Source organism: Acomys russatus, chromosome 31 (assembly GCF_903995435.1).
Source record: "Acomys russatus chromosome 31, mAcoRus1.1, whole genome shotgun sequence".
NCBI classification, from domain to species: Eukaryota; Metazoa; Chordata; class Mammalia; order Rodentia; family Muridae; genus Acomys; species Acomys russatus.
Window position 1 is genome coordinate 1103691 of NC_067167.1, and position 20653 is coordinate 1124343.

The following is a 20653-nucleotide window of genomic DNA, read 5'->3' on the forward strand; positions in this document are numbered from 1 at the left end:
CTGATTCGAGGTGTAAGCTCACGGGGGGGGTGCAAATCCCGTCGTGCCGCCCCCCCCCCATGCCCCCTCTACGTTGTGGAGTCCCAATGTGCCCGAGATACTGCAAGAAGAGTGCTGCCCCTTTAAGAAACCTAGCTGGGCACGCCGGGCTGTGGTCCCGCCTCCTCCAAAGGCAAAGTCGCGAGAGTGGCAGGAGCATTATCCAATAGTAGCGTTAGGGGCGGGGCCTGGTGCCGCCTGGAGCACTGGGTTTCCAAGGGCGTGGTCCTCTTAAGGGGGCCACGCTCCCCCGCCGCTGCCCGGCGGAGCGGAGGTGGATGGAGTCTGGGGGGCCTCGGAACGGTGAGGACCCGAGAGGGTGGAAAGTGGAGCCTGGAGAACTTGAGGTGCTGTGGGGTGAGGGTGGGTTGAGCCACATTCCCTGATAATTATTCTCCCTCTGCCTTCCTCTTTCCGCGATTGTGGGAATAGATGGATCACTGATTTTTCACAGCGGTCATCTGGTCACCTCGAGGGACCTTCCCCAGCTTACACTTGCAGAGCCCCACTTTTCAAGGGAGGCCATTCCCCCCAGATCCCAAATCCCACTGTGTAAAAGGAAAAAGTCCTTGAGTGGAAGCTGCCAGTTCCCATGTAGATGGCTAAACTTTGCCAACTTCCTCCTCTGTCAGCCTCAGTCTCCCTGGCTGTCATGAAGTAGGCCGCAGACAGACAGCTCTGGGAGGACTGAAAGACGGGATCAGGAATGGCTGGGTCAAGGAGGTCATCTGACCCATCATTTGACACCGGGGAGGACCGGCCCTCGGTCCTCTCCAGTTTCCTTGGGAGCTTGAGTTTGCCCCTTTTTGAGACTCAGTTTCCATCTCTGTGAAAATGGAAGGCCAGACAGAGGCTGCGGGTTTCACCGTGGGTCACCGGGGTGGGGGTGGGGGCTTAGGGGAGCGAACGAAACCGAGTCGCGGGTCCCGCGTGAGGCTGACAGTGGAGCCGGAGCCTTAAACCCAAGCTCCGCCCCGCTAGAATGCGAATGGGGTCTTCCCGACCCTCGCCTTCCTGCCAATGAGCTACGAGGACGGCTGCGCGCCGAGTTTCCATTGGTCACTCCCCGAGTGAATTATTTTTCCCGGGTCTCTCTTGGAGAATCCTGCGGCTCAGCTCGTGGGGTGGAAGTGGGGGATCAGAGACCCGCAGGCACTTGCCCGGAGCCACACAGCTCACCTTCAGCCTGTTCTTTGCCTAGTCCTCTCCGCCCTTGTTCCCGGACCAGAGCCATCATGGCCTTCCGCACACAGCTGATGCTCTTACTGTGGAAAAATTACACATATCGACGGAGGCAACCGGTAATTCCCGGGGTATGCAGGTGCGGGGCGACTGCGGGTGTCCATCACGGTCTCCCGAACTCTGCTACCACGTTCTTCACACCCCCCCCCCCGCCAGATCCAGTTACTAGTGGAGTTGCTGTGGCCCCTTTTCCTCTTCTTCATCCTGGTGGCCGTCCGCCACTCCCACCCCCCATTGGAGCATCACGAATGTGAGAGCCGCTGTGTGCGGTGGGAGGGGGGGACAAGCCTCTCCCGCCCGCTCTGCCTGATGCTATGTTCCAGCCCTGTGTGGCGGGGGGCGGAGGGGGGAAGCTGGTCACAGAAGGGTGAGGGCGACTCTGAGCAGGTGTCTCCCCCCTCCCCCCACCTCCCAGGCCACTTTCCAAACAAGCCACTGCCCTCAGCGGGCACGGTGTCCTGGCTGCAGGGCCTTGTCTGCAACGCAAACAACGCCTGCTTCCAACACCCAACGCCGGCCGAGAAGCCGGGGGTCCTGAGCAACTTTAAGGATTCCCTGTGAGTGAACTGGGCGGGTGGGCGCTGGCCGTCCAATGGGGTTCCGGTCCCCCCTCTCTGAGGCCCCGCCTCCCATCCCCTCTCTGCACCCCAGGATCTCCAGGCTCCTTGCAGATGCTCGCACAGTGCTGGGGGGCCGCAGCACCAGGGACATGCTGGCAGCCCTGGGGAAATTGATCCCCGTGCTCAGAGCGGGCGGAGGTAGAGACCTGGGAGAGGGCGCCCTCAGCTTGGCTGTGCCTCGGCAGGGGGCGGAGGAGCGGGCACCTCTAGGCGAGCTTCGCCTAACGTTAGCATCACCCCCGACCCCCTCCCCCCACCCTGGCCACAAGAGAGGAACCAAGAGGACAAGCAATCCTGGACGACTAAGCTCTTGGAGAAGATCCTGCAAGGGGTGAGGAGGGGCTGGCTCGTGAGGGACACCTGCGCGCCTGCGCGGTGCGGTGCGTGAGGCCCCCTTCAACCCTCCCAGTCTTCATTTGTAAAGGGTGGGTGTGTGACAGAGGATAGGGGCTCAATGGAGCTTCAGGGTGAGCGCTCCGCTCCACCCTGCACAAGTGATGCTGCGGCTTCCATTCCAACTCCTCCCTGGTCTCAGTACCCAGGAAGCAGATGAAGAATCTGGGCGTCCAAGGTCATCCGTGGCCTGAGGACCACTGAGACCCAGGTCTCTGCCACCCTTCCTGTCTTCTCCACAGGCATCCCTGGAACCCCTATTCGGTCAAGCCCAGGATTCCATGAGGAAGTTCTTGGATGCTACCAGAGATCTTGCCCAGGAGGTGAGAGGCTTCTGCCAGCCTCTGTCCCATCCCAGAAGCACTAAGGAGACAGGGAGCAGAAGGTCACTGAACAGGTGTCCTGGCTGGGCCCCTGGCCTGGTGCAGAGTCCAACTTAGAAAAAGCTGTGTGTGGTGGTGCATTCCTGTCATCCGTGCTCTCCAGAGGTTAGATGGGAGAGCTGTAAGGTTGAGGCTAGTTTGGGCTACAGACTTAGACAATATCTCAAGCAAACAAAGAAACAAAAGGGTTGGGGATGTAGCCCAGTGGGTAGAGTAGGTGGTTGGAGTGTTTGCCCAGCGTAAGTGAAATCCTAGACTCCACGCCTAACTCCTTGTAAACCAGGCTGATGACACTCTCCTGTCATTTCAGCTCCTGAGAAGTACAGGCTACATAGCTGGTAAGGCCAGCCAGCCACATGAACCGCTGTTTTAAAAAGGGGGGTGGGGAAGGGTGGTTGGAGAGCTGGCTCAGAGGTTAAGAATACTTGGCTGCTTTTCCAAAGGTCCTGAGTTTAGTTCCCAGCAACCACATGGTGGCTCACAACCATCTATAATGAGATTGGGTTTACACTGTATACAAATTAAAAAAAAAAAAAAAAAGCAGGCAGATCTCCATGAGTTCAAGGCCAGGCTGGTCTACAAAGCAAGTCCAGGACAGTCAAGATAACACAGAGAAAACGCTTTCTCGAAACAGTAAAAAAAAAAAAAAGAAAGAAAGAAACCAAAAGTAGGCTTGGGATGGTCTTCAGGAGGTGTCCAGCAGCCTGTGGTGACCTTTTTGTAGCTCCTGACGCTGCCCAGCCTGATGGAACTCCGAGCTTTGCTTCAGAGGCCCCGAGGCTCAGCTGGTTCTCTGGAGCTGGTTTCCCAGGCCCTCTGCAGCACCAAGGGACCCAGCCGCCTAGGCGGCCTCTCCCTCAACAGGCTAGACATCGTCCAGCTCAACGAGTTCACCGGGCCGGAGCCAGCACCTGCGCTGGCGGACAGCCGCCTCAGTGAGCACCTGTGGCTGAGCTGGGACCCGGTGGGGAGGGGAGGGGATTGCAGTGGGGCCTCAGCTTGACCCTTCCCTCATGCCAGGTCCTGCTTGCTCTGAGTTCCTGGGGCCACTGGATGACCATCCTATGTCTCGATTTCTCTGGAGGCGCCTGAAGCCACTGATCCTTGGGAAAATTCTCTTTGCACCTGACACAAACTTCACTCGGAAGCTCATGGCTCAGGTGAGATAATAAGGCAGTGGGGGAAAGCAGTCTACACAATACCCTTAGTCAGGTGATCAATAGCAGGGAACAAGTCTCAGGTGAGAGGGGCTGGGAGCCATTCATAGGTAGAGCCCCTGCCTAGAATCCCCTAGTGAGGGAGTGGGTGTGGTCAGGGGTGGAGCCCCGCCTAGAATTCCCCTAGTGAGGGAGTGGGCGTGGTCAGGGTGGAGCCCCGCCTAGAATCCCCTAGTGAGGGAATGGGCGTGGTCAGGGGTCGAGCCCCGCCTAGAATCCCCAGGGAGGGCATGGGGGCGTGGTCAGGGGCAGAACCCATCTCCTTACATAGACTCAATCCCCTAGTTAGCTCTAGGGCAGGACTCAACAGTTAGGGGGTCACCTAATATACACATGACTCTGGGCGCTATCCCTGATCTCAAAATATCAAGTTGTTACTATTACTTCTGTTTTTTTGAGATAGAGTTTTTCTGGCTGTCACTTTGTAGACAGGCTAGCCTCAAATTCAAAGAGATCCTCCTGCCTCTGCCTCCCCAGTGCTGGGATTAAAGGTGTGCGCCACCACGCCCAGCTCTTTTATTTATTTATTTATTTATTTCAGAGCTGAGGGCTGAACCCAGAGCCTTAAGCTTGCTAGGCAAGGGCTTTACCACTGAGCTAAATCCCCAACCCCTCCCCCCCCCCCTTTTTTTTAAAAGGAAAAACAAGTCAAAGTGGTGGCTCTTTCTTTAGAGCCTGGCCACACAGATTTATAATCCCAGCACTAAGAAGGGCGCTGAGGCAGGAGCATCTGCAATTCCAGCCTAAACTATACACAGGATGAGAAACTGTCTAAAGAGTAATAAAAGCAGCCGCGTGCAGTGGCCCACGACTTTAATCCCGGCACATCCGGGGCAGAGGCAGGTGGATTCTGTGAGTTCCGGGTCAGCCAGGGATACACAGTGAGAAAAGAGGTCCAGATGTGCATGAGCCCAGGCATGGAGCAGCCTCTGCTAATGTCAACTACCTACTTGCAGGTGAACCGGACCTTCGAGCAGTTGGCTCTGTTGAAGGACCTACATGAAGTCTGGGGTGTGCTGGGACCCCAGATCTTCAACTTCATGAACGACAGTTCAAACGTGGCCCTACTTCAGGTGGGCTGGGACAGAAGTGGCCACTTCTGGGCTATGGTGTGTAGATCAGAAAGGGTGGATGGAGGCCTGGAGAGATGGCTCAGAGGCTAAGAGTACCGTCTGCTCATCCAAGGGTCCCAGGTTCAATTCCTAGCAACCACATGGTAGCTCACAACCATCTGTACTGAGATCCAGTGCCTTCTTGTGGTGGGCAGGTGCACATGCAGGCAGATTATTGTATAAATAATAAATCTTTTTTTTTTTTTAAGGGTGGATGGGTGGGGAGCTCTTCACCTGTCGTTTTTCCCCCTTCCCCAGAGGCTGCTGGAAGTGAGGGGCACAGGGCCGAGGCAGCAGACACCCAGAGGCCAGAAGCAGTTGGAGGCTGTCAAGGACTTTCTGGACCCTCGTAGGGATGGCTACAGCTGGCGGGAGGCCCATGCCGACATGGGGCGCCTGGCAGAAATACTGGGCAAAATCATGGAGGTAAGGTGTGGCTGTAGAAAGTGGAGTAGGCCTTTCTCTGGTGCCCTGAAAGGGACCAGAGGCATACCCTATCCTAGAGGATGGAGCAAAGAGACGCCTGAGCTTTGTTTATGCCTGAAGAGGGAACCCCCTGGCCACGTATATGGTCACTAGGGGTATGAAGGATCCAGAGGGAGGGGACAGAGACTGAGGGTTCAGCCATACCCCGAAATCTGGGACTCATGTCCCCCACCCACCCCCGCCACAGTGTGTGTCCCTGGACAAGCTGGAGGCTGTGCCCTCAGAGGCAGCACTCGTGTCCCGTGCCCTGGAGCTGCTGGGTGAGCGCCGCTTCTGGGCCGGCATCGTCTTCTTGAGCCCTGAGGACCCTCTGGACCCATCCAAGCTGTCATCTCCGGCTTTGGGCCCTGGCCACCTGAGATTCAAGATTCGAATGGATATTGATGCTGTCACAAGGACCAATAAGATCAGAGACAAGTGAGGGGGTGGGGCTTCAGTAGGGGTACCCAGGATGTGGGGGGTGAAGTGATAGGTGGGATTATCTGGGGGCGTGGCCAAGGCTCCGGAGGTGGGAGGGAGGCTAGCCAAGAACGGTGGGAAGCTGACCTAGCTCAAAGAGGGGCCAGCCAAGTACAACAAGGGACTGCCCAAGAGCAGATGAGGAGCCACATAAGTTTATAATTGAATCTGGAAAAGAAAGGGCTGAGCTAAGGGCTGAATAGACGAAGCCCCCGAGTTTCTTCATTTCCGTGTAGTTTACCTGATGAATCTGGCGTCTCCCAGGTTTTGGGACCCGGGTCCGTCAGCAGATCCTCTCATGGACCTCCGCTATGTGTGGGGCGGCTTCGTGTACCTACAGGACCTGTTCGAGCAGGCGGCTGTGAGGGTGCTTACTGGTGTGGACCCCCGCACAGGCCTCTATCTGCAGCAGATGCCGCACCCCTGCTACGTGGATGATGTGTGAGAGAGGGCACCCCTGCATCCTGTCTGGGCTCTGTGGTTTGGAGGGGCCCTGTAGGAGACCCATTAGGGAGCTCGGGGTCTCCCCATAAAGAAACGACTTGGCTTGTGCTGGGATATGGAACCCTTCGACTGGCTCAGCGATCTGAGGATGCTGCGGAGCCTGGAGGTCCCAGGGCGGCGTTCGCGCTCCATGCATGTGCGCGCGCCCTGTGCAGAGACCTAGCTGCACATCGTTATGCCATCACCTTAGGTTCCTGCGCGTGCTGAGCCGGTCTCTGCCTCTGTTCCTGACTCTGGCTTGGATCTATTCGGTGGCGCTCACTGTGAAGGCTCTGGTCCAGGAGAAAGAGACACGGCTGCGAGAAACCATGCGTGCCATGGGGCTGAGCCGCGGGGTGCTCTGGCTCAGTTGGTTCCTCAGCTGCCTGGGACCCTTCCTGATCAGCTCTGTGTTGCTGGTGTTAGTGCTCAAGGTAACGGGATCCTCGACGCCCCGCCCCCTTACCCCACCCCGCCCCGCCCCTCCCTCTTGGAGTGAAGCTTGCAGTGAGCATCCCTGGACACCTATCTCGGAATGGGATTCTGAAAACAACAACTGTGTGTGTTTCCCAGTTGGGGAACATCCTTCCTTACAGCAACCCCGTTGTAGTCGTCGTCTTCTTAGCGGCCTTCTCGGTGGCCACTGTGGCTCAGAGTTTCCTGCTCAGCGTCTTCTTCTCCAGGGCCAACCTGGCAGCAGCCTGCGGGGGCCTCGCCTACTTCTCCCTCTACCTGCCCTACGTGCTGTGTGTCGCCTGGCGCGAGCGCCTGACCCTGGGCGGCCGAGTAGCTGCGGTAAGGGACATTCCGACCTGTGAGGGGACAGACAGCCCCCCCCCCCCCCCCCGCGCGCAGTGTAGCCAGCTCACTGACCCACCCTTCTCTCTCCAGAGCCTGCTGTTCCCCGTGGCCTTTGGCTTTGGCTGCGAAAGCCTGGTGCTGTTGGAGGAGCAAGGGGATGGGGTTCAGTGGCACAATTTGGGCACAGCCCCCGCGGAGGGTGTCTTCAGCCTGGCGCAGGTGTCTGCCTTCTTGTTGTTTGATGCTGCCATCTACGGACTTGCCCTCTGGTACCTAGAGGCTGTATGCCCAGGTAGGACATAGGGGAAGGGGGTCCCTAGTAGGGAACACGCCTGAGTATGCCCAGCACAAGGAGAGATGTTTTGGGTGTGTCTCTGGGATATCGGGCTCCTAGAGGCTGGTCTGGATGAAAAGGTAGAACCTGTGGCTTTGCCTCCTGCTGTTGGTTATCTGTGCCCCAGCATGGGTGGGGCTTCCTGCAGCAGTGTACTTTGACTGTCCTGGCACACGGGACACTGTGTTTTAGGATGTCTCCCCCTGGAGGTACATGTGCTTGCTGAAACTGCCTCTGAAGAGCAGGCAAGGAGTAGCCTGGACCCTTCTCACATCTCATGGGTGTGACAAGTGTAACCGAGTGTCGCTTTCCACCAGGCCAGTATGGGATCCCCGAACCATGGGATTTCCCCTTTCGGAGGAGCTACTGGTGTGGGCCTGGACCTCCCCAGCCCTCTGTCTTGGCCCCCGCCCCACAGGATCCCAGGGGTGAGGCCCCATCACTGGTAGTAACCCTCGATGGTTTTGATGCCCTTGTTTCCCACAGAGAAACAGGTCCTGCAACTCAATGCCCTGGACACTCCCAATCCTCACACACCCTGCCCCACCCCCACCCCATCCCGTAGGGATCCCTCCCAGGGCCTTGTGCTAAGCAAGCCTTCTGCTACTGAGTGACATGCCTGCTCCTCTCTGCTGGGACCTAGGCAGGGCCTTCACCACTGAGCCACACCACCCCCACCCCAAACCCTTTTACTTGGAGACAGGATCTCACCAAAGTTGCCTAGGCTGACCATAAACTCACGCCACCACCTCCTTCACCCTCCAGAGGAGCCGAGCTGACAGACCTACACCACCACACCCATCTCCCTCAACTCTTATAGCACCCTAATTCCACCGGGCAGCCCTGAGGGACCCAAACATGGTCCACAGCCGACCCTGCCCTCCCTCCACAGTTCTGGTGGAAGATCCACCCCCTGGCCTGGTGGCTGGCGTCTCCATTCGAGGCCTAACGAAGCGTTTTCGGGGCTGTCCCCAGCTGGCCCTGCGAGGGCTCAGCATCGACTTCTACCAAGGTCACATCACTGCCTTTTTGGGCCATAACGGGGCTGGAAAGACAACTACACTGTGAGTTGCCAGCAACTGTGCTGTCTTCCCCAGGCCTGTTTCCCCATCCATCCCATAGGCACTGGGGTTGGAGGGTTCCCAGGTGTGCAGTGGAAGCAGGAACGGGGTCTAGTTTAGACACACAGTATGCTGCAGATACGGAGCTCCTGAGAGCCTGTTTCCGTCCCCTGTAAAAGTGGTACAAAGCACCCTTTTTACCTTGGCATACAGCAGGTGCCCTATAAGTGTAGATGACCCCTCTGTCCGTGAAGGGCCATTTCTCAGATCATTGCACCCACAGGTCCATCTTGAGTGGTCTCTTCCCACCCAGTGGTGGCTCGGCCTCCATCCTGGGCCATGATGTGCAAACCAACATGGCAGCCATCCGACCCCACCTGGGCATCTGCCCACAGTACAATGTGCTATTTGACTTGTGAGTCCTGGTGGGCTTAGGTGGAGGCCGTGGGAGGGGGCTGATATCACCCGACACACACACACACACACACACACACACACACACACACACACACACACACATGCACAGTCACTGATCATCACTCCTGGCCACAGGCTGACGGTAGAGGAGCACGTCTGGTTCTATGGCCGTTTGAAAGGTGTGAGTGCAGCTGCCATTGGCTCTGAGCAGGAACACCTGATACGGGATGTGGGGCTCATCCCCAAGCGGGGCACACAGACGCGTCACCTCTCTGGTGAGCCAGCCTGCATGGGCGGGTGGTGGTGGTGGTGGTGGTAGGACATCAGGGCTGGGTGTGTCACACCAGGATCGTCCCTCTCTCCGTCCAGGTGGAATGCAGCGGAAACTGTCCGTGGCTATTGCCTTTGTGGGTGCCTCTCGTGTGGTCATCCTAGACGAGCCCACGGCTGGCGTGGATCCCACCTCCCGCCGTGGCATCTGGGAATTGCTTCTTAAGTACAGAAAAGGTAAGATGGGATGGGACAGCCTGAGCCTCCCTTGGTCTCTGCTTCAGGGACCAAAAATAAATAAATAAATAAAACACGTTCTAGTTATAAAGTGCTTTCGGAGAAATGTACATGAGTTCGCTGCTCTGGGTCAGGCGATTCCTGGGGGGACACCACGGCTCGTGATCCCAGGAGCTCACATGGGCTGGGTCCCCCTGTCCAGGCCGCACGTTGATCCTCTCCACTCACCACCTGGATGAGGCAGAGCTGCTGGGAGATCGCGTGGCCATGGTGGCAGGCGGCTCTCTGTGCTGCTGTGGGTCCCCGAGTTTCTTGCGCCAACGCTTGGGCTGCGGTTACTACCTGACGCTGGTGAGGAGCTCTCAGCCCCTAATCACCTGTGACTCAAAGGTGAGGCTAGAGGCAGCCCCTGAACCCTGTCCCTGCCTCTGTCCTGCTGAGATGGGCCCACCTCCTGTTTTCTTCCTCTGAAAGGGGCACAGTGAGGACCCCAGAGAGGAGCAGAAGCCAGACAACAGGGATAACATGGCAGGTGAGGCTGGGCCAGGGGACCCCCTAAGGGAAAGGAAGGGGCAGCAGCCACTTAACTCAGAGCAACAGAACTCAAGACCCCAGACGGGACCTCCGTCTTTCCGGACCCCTTACCTCTGCCCACAGAGACAACCCGAGGAACGTCGGACAGGAGCAGCCAGGCCATCACCCCGAGTACAGCCCGGATCCTAGAGCTAGTGCAGCACTGTGTGCCCGGAGCACAGCGGGTGGAGGAGCTGCCCCGTGAGCTAGTGCTGGCATTGCCTTATGCGGGGGCCCTGGACGGCAGCTTTGCTAGGCTCTTCCAGGAGCTGGATGGGCAACTGGCGGCTCTGGGGCTCACCGGCTATGGGATCTCCGACACCAACCTGGAGGAGGTGTGGAACCTAGTGGGGTTTTGAAGGATGAATAGGAGTCTGTTTATAGATGGTGGAGTGGGGGGTGGGGGCGGTGGATTCCAGAGAGGAAGATGGCTCTTGGGGAAGGTGGATAGCTTGGGAGTCTCTTGAGGAGGTGGCGGGCGGGCGGGGGGGGGGGGGGAACAATGGTATATGGGAGTCTCTCCTGTGAGTCTCTTGCTTTGTCTCTTCAGATCTTCCTAAAGGTGGTGGAGAATGCCCACAGGGAAGGTGCGTCCTAACTCTGTGACCCTTTAACCCAGCCCTCAGCGCAGAAGCCTAAGTTCCTCCCTGGCTCTGGCAACAAGCCCTCCCTTTGAGTTCTGACTCCATTCTTACCCCCCTACCCCCACCCCCTCCCCTCACCCCCCTCCCCTCACCCCCCTCCCCTCACCCCCCTCCCCTCACCCCCCCACCCCCCACCTCCCTCACCCTCCCACCTCCCTCAGCCCCCACCTCCCTCACCCCCGCCCCCACCCCCCATCCCCAGCCCAGGCTCTGGCCTCACTTTCTGCCAGAGGCTGTGGGAGCTAGACCCTGTCCCCAGCCCTGACCGGCTTTGGTTCCACAGGCGGTGACCCCAGACAGCACCTGCACCCTCACACAGCCACCCCGCAGCCCCACACAGGGCCAGATGCATCAGCTCTGGAGAATGGGGAGCTGGGTGAGTCTCTCCCCTGCTCACATCCACACACACACACCCCGACACCCCCGAGGTGCCAGAGCTCACCCTCCCATCCCCCACAGCTAAGTTGATGCCCGACCCCCAAGCCCCACAAGGCTCTGCACCCAGTGCTGCCCAACTGCAAGGCTGGGCACTGACCTGCCAGCAGCTCCGCGCCCTGCTCCACAAGCGCTTCCTGCTCGCTCGCCGCAGCCGCCGGGGACTGTTTGCCCAGGTGACAAGGCCTGACACTAAGGGGGCGGGGCACTGTCCTGGGGTGCGTACCGCTCACGCTGGCTGTTCACTCTGTGACTTCTTTCACGATACCCCTTCTCTGCTGTTTGCGGAGGGTGCTGGGAGCCATGGAGGCGGCAGAGCGGGAGCAGGGCAGTCCGTGTGGGGACGGATGCTGACACAGCTGTCCCCCAGATCGTGCTGCCCGCCCTCTTCGTGGGCCTGGCCCTGTTCTTCAGCTTCATTGTGCCTCCCTTCGGCCAGTACCCGCCCCTGAAGCTCAGCCCTGCGATGTATAGCCCCCAGGTCTCCTTCCTCAGGTGGGTGCTGGGCACCGTGAGCGGGTGACCTTGGGCGGGTGGTGGTCCCTGTCACAGCGATGACCTGTCACCCCACAGTGAAGACGCACCTGGGAATCCCAGCCGGGAGAGACTGATGGAGGCACTGCTAGGGGAGGCCGGGCTGCGGCCCCCGGCTGAAGCTGCCAGGTGAGGCCCACCCGGCAGGCCGGCTCTCCTTGGCTGTTCACCCCCATCGACATTGCCTCGGTTTCCTCTTAGGGTTCTCTGTGCTATTTGTGGAGGGTGCTGGGGAACCATCATGGGTGGGTGGAGCTGGAGCAGGGTAGACTGTGAGGGGTGGGTGGGGGGAGCGGGGAGGAAGGGGTAGGGAGGAGGGGTTGGTGGAGGACAGGGGTGGGGGGGAGGAGTGAGTGGGGGAGGGGGTTGGGGAAAGTGGGAAGAGGGAAAGTGTGGGGGGAACGGGCAGGTGGGGGGGAAGAGGGTATAGATGGGGGGAGGGGTGGGTGGCAGGAGGAGTTGGGGGTAGGGGAGGGACGAGTGGAGGAAAGGTGGGAGGGGGGAGGGACCGGTGGGGAGGGGTGGAGGGATGGAGGAGGTGGGGTGGGGGAGGGTAGGTGGGGGAGGGGGGAGGCTCCTCTTTTCACTGGAGAGCTCTCGGCCTTTTTCCTCCCAGGGTCTGTCTCCGTTTTCTCTCCTGATTTGTCCCCACTCCCCTGTCTGGTTTGTCTTGATTTCCCTCTGAGACCCAGCCTCAGTTTCCCTCCATGGCCCCTTGCCTCTGTGCCCCTCAGGCTCTGGTTAGCAGGCCTCCTTCATCTCATTAGCCTCTGGGGTCTGTGTCTCCTAGTTCCACTGTGCCCGGCACCATGCCCAGCACCCACAATCCTTCCCAACTCTGCAGGGGATCCGAGTGCGCACACTCCCTTGCTTGCTACTTCTCAGTCCCTGAGGTCCCTGTGGATGTGGCCAGTGTCCTGGCCAGGGGCAACTGGACTCCAGAGTCTCCGTCCCCAGCCTGCCACTGCAGCCAGCCTGGAGCCCGACACCTATTGCCAGTTTGCCCGGCTGGGGCTGGGGGTCTGCCACCCCCCCAGGCCATCGTGGGCTTTGGGGAGGTGGTCCAGAACCTCACTGGCCGAAATGTGTCTGACTTCCTGGTGAAGACGTACCCCAGCCTGGTGCGGCAGGGGTGAGTATGGGGGATGCTGGGTGGGTTCCCATGCCCCACGCTTACCCTTCCGGTTTGACCTTGTCACTCTGTTCCCGGTGTGTCTCTCCTGCAGCCTGAATACTAAGAAGTGGGTTGACGAGGTCAGGTGAGGAAGGACCTGCTGTGGGAAACCCTGTGTGTTCCTTTCCCCCCACACCCACTGCTCACCTACCCACTCCCCCAGGCCCTCACTCCCCCTGTCTCCCACCCCAAACCATTTTCCAGATACGGGGGCTTCTCCCTGGGAGGCCGAGACCCAGACTTACCCTCAGGGCATGAGGTGCTCCGCACGGTGGCAGAGATTCGAACGCTGCTCAGTCCCCAACCTGGCAATGCCCTAGACCATATCCTGAATAACCTCACTCAGTGGGCACTCGGCCTTGATGCCCAGAACAGCCTGAAGGTGGGAGCGGAAGCTGGCTGGGGTCGGGGGGGGGGGAGGGCGAGGGCGGGCGTGGCTGGGGAGATCCAGGACCACACGCTTCTCCAGACCTCACCGCCCCTTGCTCTACTCAGATCTGGTTCAACAACAAAGGCAGGCATGCCATGGTGGCTTTTGTCAACCGAGCCAACAATGGACTTCTACATGCCCTCCTACCATCTGGCCCGGTCAGCCGTGCCCATAGCATCACAACACTCAACCATCCTTTGAACCTGACTAAGGAACAGTTGTCTGAGGCTACAGTGTGAGTCCATCCATTTGCTCTCAGTGGTCGTGTTGTTCAGGGTTGCTGGTTGCCTGTGCCCTGGGCTGGTGACAAAAATGCCATACCAACACTGGAAAAGCCAGGCAGTGTGGTGGCACAAGCCTTTAAATACAGCACACAAGAAGCAGAGGCAGACAGATCTCTTGAGTTTGAAACCAGCCTGGTTTACATACATACAGAGTTCCAAGCTATATATGGATACCATGTCTCAAGGGGGGAAAAAAGAACAGCCTGGTCTGCAGAGTGAGTTCCAGGACAGCCAAGCCTGTTTTGAAATTAAGAGAGAGAGACAGAGACAGAGACAGACAGACAGACAGAGACTGACTTTTATGCTGGGAAACATCCAACATCCTGGATCTTGTCCCACTCTCATAAAAAACCCAGACTTCATGCGCCCGTGTCACCAAATCAGTCCAGAGACCTCAGCATAATGACCTCTGGACTTCTGCGTGCGCCCCTACAATCTGGCCTCACCCATAGCATCTCACCCACAGGATGGCCTCCTCAGTTGACATCCTTGTCTCCATCTGTGTGGTCTTCGCCATGTCGTTTGTGCCAGCGAGCTTCATCCTGGTCCTCATAGAAGAGCGTGTCACCAGAGCCAAGCACCTGCAGCTGGTCAGCGGCCTACCACAAACCCTCTACTGGCTTGGCAACTTCTTGTGGGACATGGTATGTGTGGCTGACTGCTTGGTGGGGATGGATGGGCACCTGGCCACGAGAGAGGGCACGGGAGGCAAAGCCCCTGGCCCTCTGAGCTACTGAGGTGACTCCTGTCTCGGACACAGTGTAACTACTTGGTGACAGTGTGCATAGTGGTGCTCATCTTCCTGGCCTTTCAGCAGAGAGCCTATGTGGCCCCCGAGAACCTGCCTGCTCTCTTACTCTTGCTGCTGCTGTACGGGTGAGAGCCCCCGCCCTTTGGGATCCATTCCTATGAGGTGGGGGGAGAAGAGGATTCATAGTGACTGAAGAAAAAGACTCAGGTCCAAGGAGACCAAGAATGGTGGCATTCAGATGTTGGAGACATGGCTCAGTAGTTGAAAACACTGGCTGCTCTTTTAAAGGACCCAGGTTCAATTTATAGTACCCAGAGGCAGGCTCACAACCTCCTGTAACTCCCCAGTTGCAGGGGATCTGATACCCTCCTCTGACCGCTATGAGCACCAGGCACTCAGACGATTGACACACATAGAAGCAGCAAAACATTCATACACGTAAATAAAAATGAGTACATCTTAAGAAAACAAAACAAAACCCAAAGGCCAAAGTAGTGGCTCACAGTTTTAATTCCAGCACTTGGGAAACAGAGACAGGCCAGCCACTGAATTTGAGGACGACCTGGGATACATAATGAGAATAAGGAGGGGGAAAAAAATTGTGAGCGGAACCAACGTGGCCTTAAAAGCTCACCGTATCCCAGCAGGCAGCATAGATATGAGGTGTGGCTACTCTTGGGAGTACCGAGCATGTAAAGGCGCTGGTGGCACCTGTTACCCTTTCCTTCTAGCTGGTCTATCACACCACTCATGTATCCAGCCTCCTTCTTCTTCTCCGTGCCCAGCACAGCCTATGTGGTGCTCACCTGCGTCAACCTCTTCGTTGGCATCAACAGCAGCATGGCCACCTTCGTGCTGGAACTGCTTTCGGATCAGGTAGGAGCCTTTGCACAAAACCCGGGACTGGGTTAAGTGGGCATGGTTGTGCTTAGCTGCTGATCTCGCAGGCTTTGCCCACCCTGAACAGAACCTGCAAAAAGTGAGCCGGATCCTGAAGCAAGTGTTTCTCATCTTCCCCCACTTCTGCCTTGGCCGAGGGCTCATCGACATGGTGCGGAACCAGGCCGTGGCGGATACCTTTGAGCGCTTGGGTGAGAGTGCCTGTCAGACGGGGACTGTAAGCAGCACTGTTGAGAATGCCATTGCCAAACTCAGTCTTGTGGAGTGGGGAGATATTGCCTTTAAGTGAACAAGTTTATGTGGCACAAAAATCATGTCAAATTAAAGATGAGAAAAAGATAATGAAAGAGTCAAACGATGGGGCTGGAGGGACGGCTTAGAGCTTAAGAGCGCTGCCTGTTTTCCCAGAGGTCCTGAGTTCAGTATACAGCAACCACAGACATGGTGAGTCATAACCATCTATAATGAGATCTGGTGCCCTCTTCTGGCAGACAGAGCACTGTATGCATAATAATAAGTAAATTAAAAACAAGCAAAACAGAGTCATACTGTGAAATGTCTATGACGATACCTAAAGAAGGTACACACCTTTAATCCCAGCACTTGGGAGGCAGAGACAGGCGGATCGCTGTGAGTTCGAGGCCAGCCTGGTCTACAAAGTGAGTCCAGGACAGTCAGGGCTACACAGAGAAACCCTGTCTCAAAAAACCAAAAAACAAAAACAAAAAAACACTCTAGCAGTACAAATATTAGTCACTTATCTTGAGTCTAGGGTGATCTGGACAAGAAGCAAGACTCAGTCGTTCCTTCATGTCCCCACAGGAGACAAGCAGTTCCGGTCACCCCTACAGTGGGACATCATTGGCAAGAACCTCCTGGCCATGGTGGCCCAGGGGCCCCTGTTTCTCCTCATCACACTCCTGCTGCAACACCACAACCGGCTCCTGCCACAGTCAGTGGGGACCAGTGGGGGTGGCAGGAGCCAGCATCCTTCCCTGGGTTCACTCATTTGTCTGTTCTCAGACCAAAACCTAGACCGCCACCACCCCTGGGAGTGGAGGATGAGGACGTGGCTCAGGAGCGGGAGCGGGTGACCAAGGGGGCCACCCAAGGGGACGTTCTGGTCCTCAGGGACTTGACCAAGGTAGGCACAAGGTGTAGGACAAGTGCTCAGATCGGGGTGGGTGGGTGGCATGGGTACTCTATCCTTTCTCAAGGAGCCCCACCCCTGCAGGTGTACCGTGGCCAGAGGAGCCCAGCTGTGGATCACCTGTGCCTGGGGATCCCCCATGGGGAGGTGAGTCCAGAGCAGAGAACCCTGTGCAGTCTGCCCACCTCTACCATGAGCCTTTTTATTTATTTATTTTTGTAGACAGGGTCTCTCTGTGTAGTCCTGACTGTCCTGGACAGTCCTGGCCTCGAACTCACAAAGATCCACCTGCCTCTGCCTCCCAAGTGCTGGGATTAAAGGCGTGCGCCACTGCGCCCAGATGCTTGTATCTATTTTTGTGGCACTAGAAATAGAACCCAGAGTCTCAGAAGTGCCCAGCCAAGGCTATACAGCTAAGCCACGTCCCCAGCACCTCACTAGGGCACTCTAGGCTGGCCCTCTCTTACTGGACTATGCTCCTGCTCTGAGCTCCTGACTGAGCCGTCAATCCTCATTAAGCACCCTACTGCTATGTGCTCACATTTTTTTTTTTTTTAGCACAATCTCTGGCCACTGAAGGGGTACTGAATACCACTCTGGTAAGGGTCATCTTTCGTTGTTTTGTTTTGTTTTTTTAGAGACAGGGTTTCTCTGTGTAGCCTTGACCGTCCTGGACTCGCTTTGTAGACCAGGCTGGCTTCGAACTCACAGAGATCCGCTTGCCTCTGCGCACCCCCCACCCCCCCCCCCCCTCAGTGCTGGGACTAAAGGCGTGCACCACCACCCGGCTATAAGGGTCATCTTTCGTTGTTTTGTTTTGTTTTTTTAGAGACAGGGTTTCTCTGTGTAGCCTTGACCGTCCTGGACTCGCTTTGTAGACCAGGCTGGCTTCGAACTCACAGAGATCCGCTTGCCTCTGCGCACCCCCCCACCCCGCCCCCAGTGCTGGGACTAAAGGCGTGCACCACCACCCGGCTATAAGGGTCATCTTTTATCATACACCAACAGTGCCCTTACACACCTGTATCAAGCAATTCTCAGTGAAAAAGTGTTTGGCAAAGAAAAATTAAAATAAAATAAAATAAGAAAAAAAAAGAAGAAAAAATTGCTTGGCACCTGTTTCTGCCTTCAAGCCCCTGCACACGTGCAAACTCTTACTGGCTCTGGTTCACTTCCTGCTTGCTAGGGGGTCAGAACAGGTCCACAAACACGTCAGCGTGCAGAAGCAGAAAGATCAGTCACTCAGTGTCATCTTTGGCTACATAGAGAGTTCAAAGCCAGCCTGGGCTACACGAGACCCTGTCTCCAAAACTACAAATAACTAAAACAGAGACCATATCCTGGGTATCTCAAACCATTCTCCGATAGACGAGAGAGTCCTGCCTCTCCCAGATCCTAGCCGCCCTCTACCTTTCCACAAGTTAGCCCCGGGGGCTGTGGGTTGCAGCCCTGACTTTGGGCTGTGATGGACTGTGGGTTCCTTGCAGTGTTTCGGGCTGCTGGGTGTCAACGGAGCAGGGAAGACATCGACCTTCCGCATGGTGTCGGGGGATATGCTGCCCAGCAGTGGTGACACAGTGCTGGCAGGCCACAAGTAAGGGGCTCCTTGTAAGGGCATACACACTGCACCCTGAACCCTGCCTGGTTCTTAACTCTATCAGTCCCGTGGGTGGACATGGGCCTTCACTAGCCTAACACCTGGAACCTGTGTCCCTCTGTGCATGGGCCACCTGCTCTCGGCAGACACCCATGCAGTCCTGTGTGGTGGCCTGTAAGCTCTTTAGCCTCCTGTCCCCACCCTAGCGTGGCCCAGGAGCCAGCTGCCGCGCACCGCAACATGGGCTACTGTCCCCAGTCTGATGCCATCTTCGACCTACTGACCGGCCGGGAACACCTGGAACTGTTTGCGCGCCTGCGCGGGGTGCCCGAGGCCCAGGTTGCCCAGGTGAATTCACCCTGTCTGGTGCTTGGGGGCACGAGGCGGGGGGCAGGGGATCTCGTCCATCTGCGTATGACCCCGCCCACGCTCACCCGGCCCCGCCCTGCAGAAAGCGCTCTCAGGGCTGGTGCGCCTGGGCCTGCCTAACTATGCAGACCAACCCGCGGGTACCTACAGCGGTGGCAACAAACGGAAGCTGGTGACAGCCCTGGCTCTGGTTGGTGATCCAGCTGTGGTCTTTCTGGTACGTGGAGGCGGGAGCTGAGTGGGGCGGGGTCTGGCCTTAGTAAGGTGGGGTCTGAGCTTTGGAGGGGTGCCTGTGTAAGACCCAGCTTCATTTGGGTTTGGCCTGAGCAGGGATCTGATTGAAGGATGCTCAGGGTTAGATGGAGCGGAGCCCAGGAGCCAGCCTAAGCAGGTCAGGGGCTGTCACTGGGTCCGGTCCTCTTTTGCAGGACGAGCCCACGACAGGCATGGACCCAAGTGCGCGGCGATTTCTTTGGAACACCTTGCTATCCGTGGTGCGTGAAGGCCGCTCCGTAGTGCTCACATCGCACAGGTGAGCCCCATGGCCACACTCTGGCCATCTCCCATGATGGGCCGATTCTGACCCTGGTAAGGTCCCTAGGGTGAGAGAGCTCCAGGGGTGGGACAGAGCATGGCCTCAGAGCAGACAGGCTGGAGCCAGCCGCACTCACACTGTCACCCGCAGCATGGAGGAGTGCGAAGTGCTCTGCACGCGCCTTGCTATCATGGTGAACGGGCGGTTCCGCTGTCTGGGAAGCCCTCAGCATCTCAAGAGCAGGTGAGGAGGGCGCGATGGACGGGGGCGGAGGCCTGGCCTGTGTCGGGGAGGCGGGGACTAGAGGGATACAGGATCTGATTGGTGCCCCGAGGTTGTGGGCGGGGCTAAAAGGGCTAATCAGGTATGTGGAGGTGGAGACTGAAGACTTGGCGAATGGGAGGAGCTTGTGTGGATGGGTGGAGTTAGAAGGCATGGGGGCGGAGCCAGAAAGTGGGTAAGGTGTGAAAGGCGGAGCCACGCGGATAGAGCGATGGGTCCTTTGTAGAACTCTAGAGATAAGGATGGGGTGGGATGTGGGCAATTAGAGCGTATGTTCGCGGGGAAAGGGTCATTTTTAGGGGTGGAACCATAGAGAAGAGTGCTGAACACGTGGTCTGGGCTAGATGGGCAGGGCCGTATGGTGCTTCTTAGGGGCGGAGCCGGACAGTATAAGGGGGAGTGGGTGGGCCTGGGAAGGTGGTTGTATTCAGAGAAGGCCTTTCTGGATGGAATCCGGGAGGTTGAGGCGTGTTCGTTCATCCTTGGGCACAGGTGTGCCAGGTCCTCTGAGTGGGCGTGGCCTCTTAGGCTCATGGGCGTGGCTCTGAAACAGGGCAAGGTGAGGAGGAATTGGGTTGGGTCCAGGTATAAAGGACCCCTTAGCCACAGGTCTGGTGTTGTGTAGGGAGTGATGAGGTTTCTAGAAGCAACGGGAGCCCAAGGCCTGCATCCCTGGTCGTGTCCCTTCCAGGTTCGGGGCTGGCCACACTCTGACCCTCCGGGTTCCACCAGACCAGCCAGAACCGGCGGTAGCCTTCATCAAGGCCACATTCCCGGGTGCCGAGCTCCGGGAGGTGCATGGCAGCCGTCTGCGCTTTCAGCTGCCACCTGGGGGCGGAAGCACCCTGGCACAGGTGTTCAGAGAGCTGGCAGCGCAAGGCAAGGCCCACGGTGTGGAGGACTTCTCTGTGAGCCAGACCACTCTGGAAGAGGTGACTTCCACCGCCATGAAGGGACTTGCAGGGAAGCACAGAGGGCCTCCCGACCCTGGGCTGACATCGCCTCCCTTTCTGTCACCTCCATGTCCCTGCCCTGCCAGGTGTTCCTTTATTTCTCCAAAGACCAAGGAGAAGAGGAGGAGGGCAGCCTGCAAAAGACCGGGGCCGGGGAGGTTTCCACACCCAGCTGGCAGGAGTCTGGGGCCAGGGAGGTTTCCACACCCGACCTGCAGTACCCGAAACGCATCAGCCGATTCCTGGAAGACCCCAGCTCTGTGGAGACCACGGTCTGAGCAGCATGCGTGCCTCGGGACTGAGTGGCAAAGCTCAGACAGAGGGTCTCTGTGGCACACACAGGCTCCCAGAGAGCCCTGGGCCCTGGAGGAAATAAAGAGAGTCAAGAAGAGGCGAGTGAGCCGGCAGCTGTGTGTGTGTGTGTGTGTTTTAGGAGCCCTAGCTCTGTGCGGAGCCCCCACGCACTGCTCACGGCACACACTGTGTGC

The 20653-nt window shown here is 57.7% G+C and overlaps 1 protein-coding gene across 1 annotated transcript; it reads left to right on the forward strand.

The window, feature by feature from the left end:
• Window positions 1-1274: 1274 nt before the first annotated feature.
• On the forward strand, window positions 1275-20443 carry Abca7 (ATP binding cassette subfamily A member 7). The gene is made up of 46 exons (XM_051172717.1): window positions 1275-1340; window positions 1438-1531; window positions 1697-1838; window positions 1933-2039; window positions 2159-2232; window positions 2537-2617; window positions 3402-3612; window positions 3698-3837; window positions 4851-4967; window positions 5265-5432; window positions 5680-5909; window positions 6216-6392; window positions 6646-6868; window positions 7008-7229; window positions 7326-7527; window positions 7887-7997; window positions 8462-8633; window positions 8914-9045; window positions 9183-9322; window positions 9417-9554; window positions 9757-9944; window positions 10029-10086; window positions 10212-10462; window positions 10678-10714; window positions 11055-11147; window positions 11231-11382; window positions 11577-11701; window positions 11780-11869; window positions 12585-12872; window positions 12967-12999; window positions 13119-13296; window positions 13410-13579; window positions 14095-14272; window positions 14389-14504; window positions 15111-15255; window positions 15347-15470; window positions 16102-16231; window positions 16303-16423; window positions 16514-16576; window positions 17917-18023; window positions 18233-18374; window positions 18478-18612; window positions 18824-18927; window positions 19081-19173; window positions 19904-20144; window positions 20252-20443. The coding sequence occupies exons 1-46, from the start codon at window positions 1275-1277 to the stop codon at window positions 20441-20443; spliced, it is 6501 nt and encodes a 2166-aa protein (XP_051028674.1).
• The last annotated feature ends 210 nt before the right edge of the window (window positions 20444-20653 follow it).